The sequence below is a fragment of the Tachysurus fulvidraco genome, chromosome 12 (genome assembly GCF_022655615.1).
Source record: "Tachysurus fulvidraco isolate hzauxx_2018 chromosome 12, HZAU_PFXX_2.0, whole genome shotgun sequence".
Classification (NCBI taxonomy): Eukaryota; Metazoa; Chordata; class Actinopteri; order Siluriformes; family Bagridae; genus Tachysurus; species Tachysurus fulvidraco.
In genome coordinates, this window is record NC_062529.1 from 1467917 (window position 1) to 1484442 (window position 16526).

The window sequence follows — 16526 nt, forward strand, 5'->3', positions numbered from 1 at the left end:
AGGAGATTTTAAAAATCTTCATCCTCAGAATTTTCAGAAGGTAAAAAAAAAAAGAGTATGCAAATATATACGCATACCTAATTAAAACGATGTCGCATTTGTATGAATAAATATGAATACATTTGCATAAATATAGAAGTTAATGAATTCGGTTTTAACACAATTTTTAATTATATTTTACAATTTGTTACACTTTATATTTTTTTTCATTTTTTAGAATTTCAATATTTTCATTTTTAAATTTCAAAAATTAATGACTTGATCTAGTGCGAAATAAAGAAAAAAATAATTAATTAAATGAATTAATTAATTCAAATAAAATTCCATACAAATAAATTCTAAACTCTGAACATTGCCCCATTCACCTGTAGAGTCTGGCATTAAATATATTCTGAGTGGTATGAATATTTTCATAAATGAAGTGAGCATTTATTTATATATTTATTTGTTATTATTTGTTTCAGATGAGCTGTTAGGATGACAGAGAAGTGACACTCGTGTACACCATCAACAACTGATCCAAGAATTAAAAAATGCTCTTCCTTCCCGTTTCCTCTTTTTCCCCCCTTAATTTCCGCCATTTCGACCTCCTGCTTCCTTTCCTTCATTTCCCCTTTCTTTCTTTCTTTCTTTCTTTCATTCATTCTTTCTTTCTTCCCTTCCTTCCTAAGCGCTGGTGCATCATTGCCATCTAGTGAATGAAAAGCCCCATTACAACATGGTGCACATTCACTGATTAAAAAAAAAAAAAAAGAAAGAAAGAAAAAGGAGAGAGAGAGAGAGATAGAAAGAAATACAAAAATCAGCCATGTTCAACCCAAAAAAAAAAAACATTCTCAGATTCATTCAAAGTCCTCTCAGGTGCACATTCAGGCTCGATTCATGCTCGCCACTTTAGAGAAAAGCCTACTCACGTTCACTTTTCGATGCTGTGCAGGAGAGATAAACGTAAAAACACACGCACATACACACATACACACACACGCACACACACAGAAGGTGCTTGTCATGTATGAAATGCAACAGAGCAGCTGAGATGGTGTGTGTGTGTGTGTGTGTGTGTGTGTGTGTGTGTGTGTGTGTGTGTGTGTGTGTGTGTGTGTGTGTGTGTGTAAGCTGCACCAGCGGCGCGGTTTTAATGGGAATAATGTTAATGATTTTTACGCACGATCTTTACATCAGTACAAAAGAAAACATCGTCAGCTTTAATTTGTGTTTGTTTTTTTTCCCATCATTGTTTATTTCCTTCAGTAAATCATTAACATGACCGCTGAAACAGCATTTAACAAAAAAGATACTAAAAAAGAAAATTCCTAATAAATTCTCATCCATCCTGCACTCGTCTGTCGCTCCATTTCTTCATCTGTGCTTTCTTTCTTTTTTTTTTTTTAAACTCGTTTTAACCTCTTAAAATCCCAGACACATCTTCATCCATCCATCATCAGATGTTCCAGTAACTCCTTCACGTTATTCAGTTTGATCTGAATTCAATCTGGGATTTTAAGCGATCAAACAATGAAACCTTCCTTTTCTCCAGTTACAACAAAACACAGAACAATTCACAAGGACTGTCTTTTTATTTATTTATTTATTTATTTATTTATTTTTCCTGGAAAAGGTAAAGAAGTGAAAAATGTGACATGATGAGTTTGTGAGGGATGTGTATGTGTGTTTATATATATATATATATATATATATATATATATATATATATATATATATATATATATATATATGGTCAAACACAAATCACTTTAAAAATAAAAATAATAAATAAATAAAAGCAATAAAATGGTAAATAAGACGTTCGAGGGAAAAATAAACGAATGAAACGATTGATTGACAAAGTGAATGATATGTAGGTAAAAAATGTTTGGTGTTTCATGTACGGGTCTAAAACAATCTGTGACTAAGTTTAACTTTATGTTTAAATTCCTTTTAAATTGAAATTTCCTTAATTTATTATAACTTATTTTAACATCCCATAAAAGTTTTTTTTTAGAACTGCATGAAATAACAGATACAAACACAAAGTCATCAGTTTATTAATCTCTATATAGATATTATAGCTACAGTACGTTCCTATACTCAACAACCAGCCTGATCAATTTTCTGTATAATTAAGCTGAGTGCAAAAGTTTGCACCCCCTCCTTGATTAATAAATGTATTTAAAATAATAATAATAATAATAATAATAATAATAATAATAATAATAATAATAATAATAATAATAATAATAATAATAAATGACCAGTAAACTATTTAGACCTGCATTAAATTTAAGGAATAATGGAAAAAAAATAAAACAGCTCTTTGTCATGCAGGTTGTTATTTGTTTTCTTTAATATGCATGAAATTTGACCACAAATAAAATGTAAAATTGATGATTAATAGTCTACAGATCCTAAAGAGTGTGTAGAAGTGACTACTAACCATAATCTAACCACCAGTAAACATAAACTGTTGATAGATCACCGAATGGCAGTCTATAGATGGTATGGTAGCAATTTCTATCTATCTATCTATCTATCTATCTATCTATCTATCTATCTATCTATCTATCTATCTATCTATCTATCTATCTATCTATCTATCTATCTATCTATCTATCTATCTATCTATCTATCTATCTATCTATCTATCTATCTATCTATCTATCTATCTATCTATCTATCTATCTATCTATCTATCTATATTTGTATATTTACTATCCACTATAAGAGGCAGTGAAATATATCACACACTAGGCAGTTTAGTATTTCCCAAAATAAATAAATAAATAAATAAATAATTTAAATCCTGATCTTCTGAATCTTAAAACATTCTTTCAAGAAAAAATTAAAAAAAAAACTAAAAAAAAAAAACTAAACGAGAACTAAAAAAAAAAATCACAGCACTCTACACTCTATACATGTAAACACCTTCAGGGATTGACAAGATTTTCATTCTTTAAATAATTTTTGTACTGTCAATATTTTTGCGAATGCTAATATTTAAAATGTTTTTGTATTTTTTGTAATTCAAAGCAAACACGATTAACGCTCTGTATGAAGCCTACATTCAGAAATCATTAGAATAGAATTACTTAAAATTCTCTCAACTTAAAATAAATTCCAAAAGCAGTTATGATGATTTATATTTTTTACATATTTAAATTTTTTTCACAGTACCCTATACATGTAAACACTTTTTTAAATTGAAATTCTAATTCAGTGTAAATGTAATTGTTCACCTCGTGTAATATTCTATATTGAAATTGAAAGCAATTCAGCACACATGAGCTCGATCGTGCCCCAAAATACTCTAAAGCGGTAGACGTCATCGAAAAGGTCTGTGTATGTCGTTTTGTTTACTTTTTCGTTTTCGGAATGAAAATGAAATGAAAATGTATTTATTTATTTATTTGCTTATTTATTTATTTATTTATTTATTTATTTATTTATTTATTTATTTATTTATTTATGTTTTTTTTTTCTTGGCACACTAAGTCTATATATCAATTATTCATAAATCTATATATGGAAAAAAAACCTACATGAGTGCGCTACATTTCAGCATGAACAGACTCGACCAGACTCGAGTCTGTTTTGTTTTTTTTTATATAAAAGATGAAAAAATAGATGACACTATGCATAAAATCTAACATGTAGTGAAGCATATGGTCATGACCTCAGGATCAAGAGGTTCAAGATCCTCGGTTCATTTTATATAGAAAAAAACATGCAAAAAAATAAATATGAGTTTGCTTTGTAAGAGATTTAAGCCAAAAACGCTGTTGTTGTTTTTTTTTTTCATTTCGAAACAAACAAAAAAAAAAAACGCAACATACACAGACCTTGTCATAATACAATAATAGTTTAGTAAGGGTTATTTCAAGTGGCTGAAAAAAAGAGGGCTTGGCAGACTGTAAGACCAATGTGGCCTATAAAAGTACAGTATTTACGTGAGCCATTGGGTCTACCAGGTGAGAGAGGTGATGAACAGTGTCAGTAGGATGGATTGATGGCTCAGTGAAATGCTAATGGAGCTACTGTTAGCATTCATGAGGAAGAATGGGCTGCCTGAGCTTGAGTTGTAAGAGGGTGTACCTTCGCATCCACGCTCTATCTGCCCACTGCGGAACAGAGCGTCGTTTATCAGGTCCGGCAGACGCCCGTTCAGATCCACCGACGCCAGGCAACCTTTAAAGCCCTCCCTCGAGGCTACCAGTTTGGGCAGGCTGTTGTACATGTTGGGGCCCAAACCAGCTATGAATAGATCACCTGAGAACAAAGTAAACAGCTTCGTTGATACAATCACGACATCTAAAAGTCCACTAGATAGTATGGATGATAGCCTTTGAAGCAAGATAAGAGTTTAAACAACACCGCTGTCCACATTCGGAGCTAAAGAAATATTTCCAAAAGTTACAACATCACTTAAGTGAGGAAATACTCTTGTATTTTGTTAGTACTATGGGTTCAGCTCAGGTACCTTTTAGGTCCAGGTTCTTGGCACCGTTAACCACTTGATTGACAACCTTGGCATCGACTTTGAGGGTGTGGAGATTGCTGTTGTCTCTGGTGATGACCACGTGGTGCCACTGGTTGTCATGCAGAGCTCGGTCACTATTGCCTTTGATGAGGTTGGGACCGTTACCGAGATCGAAGACGTAATGGATGTACCTGAGAGGGAAAAGAGAAAAAGATTTGCCATCACTTTATTAAAGAATGTAGTTGTATCTCTTTGAAAGATCATTCCAGAAAGAAGCAGACCCCTAAAACAGAAGGGTCCATTAACGGTTCAAATGTTCCCAACCGGGTTCTGGTCCCTGTAAAACCTTTACATGGTTGGGGTTTCATTTAGAGAAGATTCCAAACATATAGAAAGCTGCAAATATTAACCATCCAAGGTATCCACGGTCACAATCTTCAGTCTGAAAGGTCTTACCCTTTAACCAGCTCCACGGCGATAAAGTCGCTCCCGTCGCCGCTGTTGAACAGGATGATGCCGTCCGCTGAAGTGGTCTTGAACTGGAAGAACAGGTGCATGGAGGTATAGGCCTGCAGCGTGGCCAGGCTCAGGTAGCTGCTCTTGGCTTTGAAGGTCACTGGGTCGGCAATGATGGAGCGCATACCGAAGCGTGCGTTCAGCTCGCAGAAGTCGATGTCGCCGTTCTTGCACAGGTCGATGTACAGCAGGCCGTTGAACCTGAGGCTCTGCAAGTGGCCGATGAAGCTGGATGGGATGTGTGAGACAAATCGGCGCTCGGTCATCACACCTGTCTCGATGTTGTGGAACTCCAGGCGGGTATGGTCGCCCACCATCTGACCTGCAACCCAAGCAGGTTGGGACAAGAAGGGAAGAAAGAAAAAAGGGCAGCTATACTCTTCCTTCCACTGACTTCACACTGCAGCTCAAGTATTGTTTTCAAGGTTGCAAACTCTATGGCCATGTTCGAATACTGTTTCCCAAATTGCCCTCTTGAATACTGTTTCCCAAATTGCAAATTGCCCAAATTCGCCTTACATTATCCTTGTACCATTTGTCCGAATAGTGGCGCAGGTGCATTCTGCCGAAAGCCGAGATGATAACTGCGACATGACGCCCTATTCCTTTTAAAAGTACCTTGGACCAATGTAATGCCTAGAATGAGCTCATAGTTAGTCCATCTACACCTAACAACTTCATACATTCTAATGCTAAGCTTCTTGGTTACCAGCTCATCAACACTAACTAGTCAGTAGAAAGCCAGCAAGACTCTTTAGCTACAAAATGCTTTCTTCTGCAGACTTTTGCAAGGGGCAGCTTATACGTAATTAGGTGATACCAGTGTTTTGTGTTTGTACTGTACCCATGGAAAATGGTACTATGTAGAACCCTACTTATAGATGGTACTGTACACATACTATGCTCATATTTTATTGTATATGTTTATTTTCATCTGAATATCGATTTGGTTGTGCTTCCTGGAGTGTTCCAGTCTGATCTAATCCAGTCTGAACAGAGTTTTTACAGGGATACTTTGTAGACTCCATGAACTCCGTGAGTGAAGGCGGTTTTAAGGCCGTCACACCTCCGGGTCATGCCGAGAAGTCGACACGGATGCGTCAAAAACAGTATTGGAACACGGGACACAGCTTATTGCCTAAACCCTTGAGGTAGTTTAGGTATTTTTACCCTTGTAAAGAACCCACCATGCACCTGAAGAAAAACACTGATCTCGCTCCATCAATAGTCAGCGCATTTTATATCTGTTTTTATAAGCCAGAGAATTTTCTAAATAAAGAAAGCAACCCGAGATACTATGCTTTTTTTTTTTTTTAGTTGAGGAAATCTCTTGTCTTTCAGATTCAAAACCAAGGGAAGTACCTTCAGCTACGTCATCGTCAACTGTGAGCTTGTAGGTTTTACCGCGCCGGATCACCCGCACCGTATGCCACTCATTGTCATTGAGTTTTTGTCCAGCATACAGTGTCTCTGGTCCCTTGCCTGAGAATGACGGTCATTAAAAGTTAATGCCATTCTTAATCGAACACTTTCCATCAAACCTTTGCTTTCTATCACTTGTAGGGAAAAAAAAGCTGTAATTTATTCTCGGTTTGCGCAACTCCGCCTGACGGATATACCGCTTAAAGCGTTTTTTGTTAATTCTACAAACTCTGATATTAAATGTAAATTTTTTTTGATAGAAAGCAGAAGTTTGATTCAGACTGTATTCTTATTTGCAAAAAAAAAAAAAAAAAAAGATAGAGAGAGAGAGAGAAAAAAAAAACATTTTTCTTTACAGTACTCAATATTGCTAACAAAGAAACAAGCTGCAGCATTGGGAAAAATCTAACTTATAAGACTCACTGGCTTTTACTCATTAAGAGGTTTGAAATACCACCCACTCGTTTATTTTCCTTTCATAGTATGAGACAATTGGATTGGATGAGAAATCGAATGACAATGTTCATGAATTATTCTTACTTCCATATCGCAAAATGTACTCTACAGTATCTTATTCTATATACATGAGGCTAATGACGTGCATTAGCGACTTAAGTCTATGGGATGTCTACGAGATCGCTATAAGAAGGTCCTCATGACGCGCATTAGCGACTTAAGTCTATGGGATGTCTACGAGATCGCTATAAGAAGGTCCTCATGTCGCGCATTAGCGACTTAAGTCTATGGGATGTCTACGAGATCGCTATAAGAAGGTCCTCATGACGCGCATTAGCGACTTAAGTCTATGGGATGTCTACGAGATCGCTATAAGAAGGTCCTCATGTCACGCATTAGTGACTTAAGTCTATGGGATGTCTATGAGATCGCTATAAGAAGGTCCTCATGTCGCGCATTAGCGACTTAAGTCTATGGGATGTCTACGAGATCGCTATAAGAAGGTCCTCATGTCGCGCATTAGCGACTTAAGTCTATGGGATGTCTACGAGATCGCTATAAGAAGGTCCTCATGTGTTCCGCCTTCAAGCCGTTTCATTGTAAATACAACTTTATGAAACCAAACTGAACAGCCTAGAAGTTTTCAAAAAATTTGCAGGTCCTGTCAATCAAACTGCGTGGCGACACGTGGGTTCCTGTTGGAAACAGCTCTTTAGAGAGGCAACATTTTGGAATAGAGTTTGCAGACTCTCAAGATGAATCCCAGCAAAGTGCTTTAATCTAATGTTGAAGGCAAGATTACACTGTAGGTAATAGACAAACATGGTGGAACAAACTGGGACTACTAACGAGAATCCGTTCTAAAATATCGTCGCTGTCGGGCGGAATCCTCGTATCTCCAAAACCATTATTTTTCAGAAAAAAAAAAAAAAAAATGCCATATCTCATCTGCGATGCACAGGGTTTAGTCCACGTTGCAGTGGATTGTCTTGCGCTAAATTCTTGTCCTCAGATGAGCACCCGAACTAGTGGGGGTCAAGATTTTTTTTTTTCCTTGAGCCCAGTGTTTTGAAGACATTTACCTCAGAAGACGTGTTGATTCGTTGTGATTCTTCTTGAGGAGAAACATGCCGCGAAGCTCTCCCGCAGAGTGAGGAAGAGGTGGACACAGTTGAAGTGTCCAATGGAGTTAAGAGATTTGCGTTCAAGCTATTTTCAAGACTTTAGATTGGTTGATAACTTTAAAAAAATAACAGACTCAAGTGGGGACTGACCGATAGCATCGATATGTGAAAAAATATGAAATTGGCAAAATTTGGACATACGAGGTTTCCGCCCGACAGCGACGAGATGCAAATGTGAGTTTCCATTCCAAAACCCTTTCCGATACAAGAGTCTAATCTATCTAACATCGTATGAATAACAAGTGTCTAGCATTGCATCTGACACACAGCCTTCAAGATGTCTTTACATCACCTATTTTGGGTTTAGCCTGACTCCAGACACCATTTCAAAGCCTGGTTCCTGGGATGGTTCCTCTAACTCTAATCCAGGCAAGGTACACTTACTCTTCATATGACTTTGCCCTTCAGATCTCCTCACCAAGTGTGGCCATACCGTGGCCATATTTATTTGCTGTTTTGCTTCTTAACAGATCTTATCCAGTCCTAACTGTCTTCACAGATGATCAGATGGTGATTCATGCCATTACTTACTTAGCAGTAGCAGTAGTAATTAGTTTTTAAAACAATGTATGCTTAGAATAAAGGATAATGTCCCAAACATGACCCCTGGCACAGTGTAAAACTTTTTAGTTACGTACCTGTTCGATCAGACAGGATGAGTCATCAGAATAAATGCAACAGAAAACTTCAACAATATGTCTTGAATATATAAACCATGATCAAAGGCAACCGCATTAGTTTAATGGTTTAGAGACATGGTCTTGTGATTGAGTCCTAGAGTTGCAGAGGTGGGCAGGAGAGAACTTGACCTGGAGACATTTAGTCACATCATACTGTAGAAACTTAAAACCCTTGAACTTTATACCATTTCTAAGTCCTTAAGGCGGTTGGCTATGAGATTAAGATTAAGATTACTTTCAGCCTGTATTTTCTTTGTGTGAAGGATGAATATATAAAGACAGAAAATGGCTAATGTAGCCAAAGAAAAAAATGCTAACTGAGTAGCTATTTCTGTGGCGATGCTAACCACTAACCCGGCATTATATCCGAAATCTAATGGACCTAGTAAATTTTCATGCAGAATTTTGAGCATTGGTTAAAGCACTTTTGACTGATCTTAAGCTCCGCCCACACTTAAACACTCTTAAACCCATTATCACAAGACTAGAGGTTCGGGCAGATCATTAAATATGAATTATATGACAAAAATACTTTGAGAGAAAAATACATATATTTTTTTTTAATGTATTGATTTTACAAGTGGAAAATGATTTAGTATCAAAGGAGTGAACTAGCAACGTTTGTTATCTAGGTTTATGTGTTCTTATCAATCAATCAATCAATCAATCAATCAATCAATCAATCAATCAATCAATTAATTAATTAATTAATTAGCAAAAATGGATGCATTTGGAAAGTGACTGGAATGTCATTCACAAAATGAATACAAGTGAAAAGCAGGTACTACATGATCAGAAATCTGCTGCCAACATCATAGCATGTACCAAAACCAAGTACATACAGTACTATGATGTTGGCAGCAGAATTATTTTAATTTTAATCCTGAGCCTAATAGAATTATCCGATGAAGAAAAAATACTGGCTACAGGATTTGGCAGACGCCCTTATCCAGAGCAACTTACATTATTTCATATTTATACAACTGAGCAATTGAGGGTTAAGGGCCTTGGTCAGGGGCCCAAGAGTGGGATCTTATTGGACCTGGGATCGAACTCACAACCTCCTGATTGGTAGCCCAAGACCTTAACCACTAGGCTACCACATGCTATTTCTATTTAGATAAGCAAAAGCGAACTAGCCGACTTACTTCCTGCGTTCCAGCTATGTTTATGTTGTTAACTTTTCCTCAGTCACATCAAGTAGTTTGGTTTGTTTAGTTCTAAAATATGGTCGATTGCCTTTAAGTTGTAATTAGAATCAGGAGCTTCATATCAGAGACGATTTTAACTAATTTTATGAGTTACTACTTTTAGATATAATCAACTAGACAATACAGTATCAGCAGTAAACACCCTTTAATTTGAAAGCAGGAAACAGAACTGAATATCAAATTAAATGAGGTTTTTGTTCATTTCACTGATGCTAACGTTATACTTTTTTTTTTAATATTGTTAGCTTAGAGTTGAAGGAACTGTAAAGAAGAAACCTTTAATGTAATATTTATGAACGTTCCAGGCAAAAAAAATCGAATTGTGATTTCATGCTAGAACTTTCTATGTATTACATTTAATCAGAGTTAGTATTGAAACATTAAAGGGGCGGTGCACGATGTTTGAAAGCCAATGTTGACATTTGAAATCACCAAAACAAACACGCCCCTACCCTAAATGGGTGTCACCCCTGTTTTGATAGCTCCGCCCCTCACATACATGCGTAACCCAGGCAACTATTATGGCGGAACCTGCTGGGGCGGTTGGCCGAGGGGGTATTTTTTATCAGTAAATGAACACAATGAGTAATACTATGGTAATACAGATGTGTTTCTGTAGTACTTTGTGTTGTACCGTGAAAGGTTTAGCTCCGTTTTACGCGGAAGACGACGTTCGACACCTAGAACCCGAGGCAGAGGTAACGGCAGGTATCCGCCATGTCAATGTATTAATCGCTTTCGGCTAATGTCAGACATGCGCACTGAACACTCTCTCTGCCGCATATTGACAAGACACGCCCCTTTCTGCTCATTGGCTACATGTTTGTTTTATTAGTCGGCCCGACTCGGTTTTCTGATGCGTTTTTCAAACATCGTGCACCGCGGCTTTAAGAACGTTCAGTGTGTTAAGTTTCGATACTGTGAATTTGATCTTGAAGTTTATAAATGTTCATAAAACAAAAAAAGGGAAAAACTCATTGAACTTTTTTTTAGATTTCTTTTAACATTTTTATGATATTAAACATAAAGTTAAGAAAGTACCGACATTTCATTGTTAAAAGCTCTGTATCTGATCTAAACGGAAAACCTGATCAAATTGATTTGCTACAGCGACCGTTGCTAAGCAACTCAAAGCTTCGAAAGTACAGTAAGTTACATGTTCAAATAAAAGTCGCATTTAAGTTCGAAACTTTATAATAACTGCGTTGGCAGCAGTGACTGTGAGCTCTTATTAAATCAGAAATGATTGATGATGAAAAGTAACCCGCGGTGACAGATTAGATCCCAGCGTAAAGCAGATGTATGTTCAGGAACGCTAATCGTACTTGTCATATCCATCTCTGAGATATTCACCTGCTCCCGACAGCTCACAGAACCCTAAAGCTCTGTATATAAGACCATTAATGGAGTTTTTATTGTTAATGTGATTTTCCGTGAGTGTTTTACTTCTGTTCCTTAACGCACTCTTTCGTTTTTAAAACATTTGTATGGTTTTCTGTAGTTTCTTAATTTTTGGAAATTATACAGTATATTTTATGTACTATTATTATTGTAATTACCTTAGAATCAACACTGTGTTATCTTTAAGTAGTTTTAATAACCACTTTAATAACTTTTTCCCAGAGGGATGAATAAAGTATCTATCTATCTATCTATCTATCTATCTATCTATCTATCTATCTATCTATCTATCTATCTATCTATCTATCTATCTATCTATCTATCTATCTATCTGTCTGTCTGTCTGTCTTTCTGTCTGTCTATATCTATCTATCTATCTGACTGTCTGTGTGTTTATCTATCTATCTGTCTCTCTGTCTTTCTGTCGGTCTATCTGTCTGTCTGTTTATGTCTGTCTGTCTGTCTATCTATCTGTCTGTCTGTCTGTTTATCTGTCTGTCAATCTGTCTGACTATATCTATCTATCTATCTATCTATCTATCTATCTATCTATCTATCTATCTATCTATCTATCTATCTATCTATCTATCTATCTGTCTGTCTGTCTGTCTGTCTGTCTGTCTATCTATCTGTCTGTCTTTCTGTCTGTCTGTTTATGTCTGTCTATCTATCTATCTATCTATCTATCTATCTATCTATCTATCTATCTATCTATCTATCTATCTATCTATCTATCTATCTACCTATCTACCTATCTATCTATGACCTTTTAAATAATCCATCATTTATTATTTATTTTAATTAAAACATTTTCCTTTAAATAAAAATATCTGACATTATTAGAACTTCGCTCAGCTTGTCGTTTGTACGCATGCCGTTCGACTCACAGCGTCTTCTCATGGACTTTCGTTCAACATTTAATTTCCTCACATATTTTTTTTCCGTAAGATAAATAAAGGAATAAGTAACTGATCTCCAGGGAAGTCAAACGTAATTTAAGATGCCGGAGTTTTGTCGGACGAGCCGCACATCCTGCAGCGAGTGTGTGTGAGTGTGTGTGAGTGTGTGAGACAGCTGGGTGTGAAGACGGACAGGAGTAATTAGTGCGATTAAAAGAGAGTTCATCACGGCTCCGTCGATATGAAGGGTGGAAATTATGAGACGATGGAGCTAAAGGACACGAGACTAATCTAGCGTGGCCATGGCACCAGATATCCCTCTCCTCTCGTCTCGCTGCATGATTGATGTCAACGGTATACGAGTACGAATTACCGCCATCGCACGTGGCTCGCTCATGTGCACCTATTACACTGATATGAATTTCCACAAGTCATACAAGCTTCATTACAGATCAGTACAAACTATCGCACGTGTTCCCTGTAACATCATTGAAATAAATTCATCCTGATTAAATTCTAAACTAAAACAAAACTATTTTGACACAGAACTAGTTTCCCTTTCCGCTGATTCATTAATCATACCTCTGATGTTTATAATAATTTCTTGTAGCCATCTTTTTAACCTCTAATAATGCCTCATTAAGCTTTAGTGAAGTACGTACTGTAACTTATAATCATGTTGTAAAGGGAGTATCACAGTTCGTCACAACAATCCTTAATAATATAATAATAACTAATAAAAACTGTTATGCACAAGTCATTATTAGTTATGAAGGCATTATAACCAACTGTTCTAGAAAACAAACAGCTTCTGACCGATCAGGATACAGAATTAATAATATAACGCTACATGGAATAAAGAGTTTTGTAGCTGTAAAAGCTTTATAAGGCATTATTAGCGTTTAAAAATAAATGCTTAGTTATAATGAGTTATAAACACAACGCATGCAAAAACGTTTACCACCGAGAAAATCGATTAATTCGTTAATATTTTACCAATTTATTATTATAAAAATGTTATGGCGGTATCCTGAAACCCGTTAATGAGTAAAAGCTGAGTTATAATGACTTATAAAGGACATGTGAATGAATCCACACATACCGTGTGGTACAGTACAGCAGGCGTTACGCACCCGATGTCTGCTGCCAAAGTCACTTTTTTTAAACCAAAATAAATTGAACCAAAAATATTTAAAAGAAATAATCACTTTTATGGCTAGAAAGTGATCTGTATGAACTGAAATAAAAATTAGCCTAGCTAAAAAATGTGGTTCTAGCTTGTTGGGTACAAGTTCCTTAAGTTATATATAAAAACAAAACAAAACAAAACAAAAAAAAAACATTAGCATAAAAGCTAAAGCTAATACAAAGTTTGTTGTGTCCAATAAAATAAAGAAACCTCTCATTACAAGAGGAATTAAAAGACAAGTGGTGACTTCAAAAGCTCACTATGAACATATATAAAATAGATTAATAGTATTTCAGCATGCAGAAAAAACATACATTTATTTCATTGACATGCACTTATTAAAAATCCTTAAGTTTTCCTTAGCAGTTATTTAAGTATCATGATATACTGAATTATCTGTACAAGAACAAGAAAATACTTTACACAACATTCATTATTAAGATTAATGAGTAACACTTGTTTACTTGGTGGTGTTCGTAAGGGCTACATACATGCCTACGTAAGCCTTCCGTGACGACCGACAACAAGAAAACAACAAACATTTAGAAAGGCTCGTTGTATCTCTTCAGACCTGGTGTGGAGTTGACATAAGATTGTATTATGGCTGAAGTTTCTGAATCTACATTAGACTGTCATGTACTGTACGTTAGATAGTCGGATATAATCACATAAACCTGTTAAATTATAGCTCATCGTGAAAACCTGGTTTATAACACTGATGTGACATAGTGAAGGTTATAACGATAACAATTCTATTATATATAAGTAGGATTTTATTTTTGGTTCTAAGCTTTTATTTATCCTGACGTGCCCTGTAACATCCAGTCGTATGATGCTTATAAGCCTGTGTATAAAGTAACTCAACATTAAACCTGCTTTATAACACTATGACATAAGAGACAGAGTGTGGGTTAAAACAATATAAATATAATTATAACGGTTGTATGCTCTGAATTTTAAAAAAGAATTTCACATTTCTGTTTATAAGCTTTTAACGTCATGTAATGTCAACGGTTATAGCTTGTTTATAGCCTGGCTGTATATTACAGCTGAACATTAAATCCTGCTTTATAACACGGTGACTGTGACGGTGTTGAGTGTTACTGCCTATAAGGTTTTAAATGCATGGTATAGTCCTTAGAGTCTTATAGTGGTTGTAGACTGCTTATAGCTTAGGGATTATAACCCCTTTCGTAACACTCACATCATGATAATAATTACAAAAGTGACTTTATAAAATTTTGGTTACAGCAGTGTCATGGCTTGTTATTTCTGAGTACTTGACATATAAACGACGGATCGTCGACGTAAGCTACGGAGTCAGTAAGAGGTCATAAGGTTTATAAAACCTAGTGTTATAAAACAACCTTATGTCGCTCAGCGGTCGTATCAGAATGACATCAAAGTCGTCGTCGGTGGGCTTCATGAAACGAGCCTTTGTAAACATTTACAGTACGTAGCCTCAAGTCTGTTATCATGAAGCGCTTACGCAGGTGTTATATAGCCTTATGAACACCTCCACCGGAAACAGGAAAGTGCTACCGATTAATAATGAATTATTAAGTCACCACCGGTTACTGTGCGTTAATATCAGAGAGTTTGGATTCGTCATCCGAGCGCTAAAGAAAAGGAAAGCAAAGAGACGCAGTACATACAACAGTCATTAGAAACAAAATGAAACTTGAGTGTTAACTTACTGGAGTTACAGTTAATCCTGATACAGTCTAGATGGGGAAGAATAAATGACAGATGAAATTGCATCCTTCAAGGTTACAGCTGCAGACATCCAAAAACAAGAATTCCACCCTTCCGGGGACGTCCACATGCGGAGCGGCGGCCATTTTACACACACACGTCTTTACCTTCCAGCGTTACACCTACAGGGACCTGTTCGTGCTGGAGCTACAGTACAGTAGTGCGCTCTATAGTACGCTCTATACAGTTCATCACAGCAGATACGGAGATATAAATATATATATGTAGCAAAAATATTTAGTGGATTGTTTGACATGAAATGAAATATAGTGTGTGTGTGTGTGTGTGTGTGTGTGTGTGTGTGTGTGTGTGTGTGTGTGTGGGGGGGTGATTTTTTTTGTTTGTTTTTTTTACCACTTACCACATCATCATATACATCTAAATGAAACCGATTCATTTATAAGTCATTAATACAAGCTGACAGATGAGTGAGTTCTGTATATGTGTATGTGTAGATAGAAATATTTGTAAAATGGCCGCTTATATCTGACCAACCACATAGATTCGCTGACCCAGATCTTCAAATTTGTGTTCAATTCAATTTCACCCCTTATACCCCCCCCCCCACCAGGTTTGTCGTCTGATCGCCGCGTTAAAGCCCCCCACGGTATTTAATATGACGACGGCGATGAGGGAGTTTGTTCCCGTCTTTCACCATTTAAACACCTGATCTTGTCACATAACGTGTCAGTGCCATGATTAATTCGAGTCAGGTGATCTGGGCGGGGCTCCATGTGGCCGGATCGTTCATGTGTCGTCAACCGCAACAGAAAAGTGGGAGCAAACAGCCTCGATCCAATTAGCACCAGCACCATGCAGTGGCCACTGTACCTCCTTAATCCGGCTACGTACCGTACCGCCATACGGGCGGGAAACACCTCGGCTAGCAAAACATTTAGCGTAACGTCGATTTATTTATTTATTTTTTTAGTACAGAAGTAAAAGTGATGCGTGAGCTGCTTAAAAGCGCTCGTCTGATAAAACGATCGAATGTTCAGGTACGTCGTGTCTAATAAATTTTGTCGTGATTATAAATCTGATAAAATATTAAAAAGTCCATAATTTCGATCTCCTAGACTCTTAGGGTCGACGCTAAGGTTCCTCAGATCCGCGTCTACCGATCACAGCTCGCTCCCGGTGAGGAGAACCGTTAAGAAAAGCGAACGCGGTAAAAGTCGAGGACGGTGACGTGCTACCAGCTGCAGGTCCAGCCGAGCGCTCTGTTATCGGGCTGTTTGCCGACCGGGCCGCAGGCTAAAGGCCTTTGAAGGGGTGAATACCATCTTTTGACAAAGCATGGAGAATGTGTATCTGAGAAATAGAAATGACTTGAAAAGAT

The 16526-nt window shown here is 36.7% G+C and overlaps 1 protein-coding gene across 27 annotated transcripts in view; it reads right to left on the reverse strand.

The window, feature by feature from the left end:
- Nucleotides 1-16526, reverse strand: part of nrxn3a (neurexin 3a) — a 271775-nt gene that overhangs the window by 156944 nt on the left and 98305 nt on the right. For 12 of the 27 annotated variants that reach the window (XR_007144530.1, XR_007144529.1, XM_047821595.1 and 9 more), the window contains exons 11-16: nt 15130-15156; nt 6353-6472; nt 4931-5312; nt 4475-4665; nt 4090-4263; nt 915-929 (exon numbers count right to left, since the gene is read on the reverse strand). Coding sequence is in view for 23 of the 27 variants with exons in the window: in XM_047821595.1 (XP_047677551.1) it covers nt 915-929; nt 4090-4263; nt 4475-4665; nt 4931-5312; nt 6353-6472; nt 15130-15156 (909 nt within the window). In the remaining 4 variants the exon portion in view is untranslated. The remainder of the gene's footprint in view (nt 1-914; nt 930-4089; nt 4264-4474; nt 4666-4930; nt 5313-6352; nt 6473-15129; nt 15157-16526) is intronic. The other 15 variants (XR_007144532.1, XR_007144531.1, XM_047821601.1 and 12 more) reach the window with 3 other exon arrangements.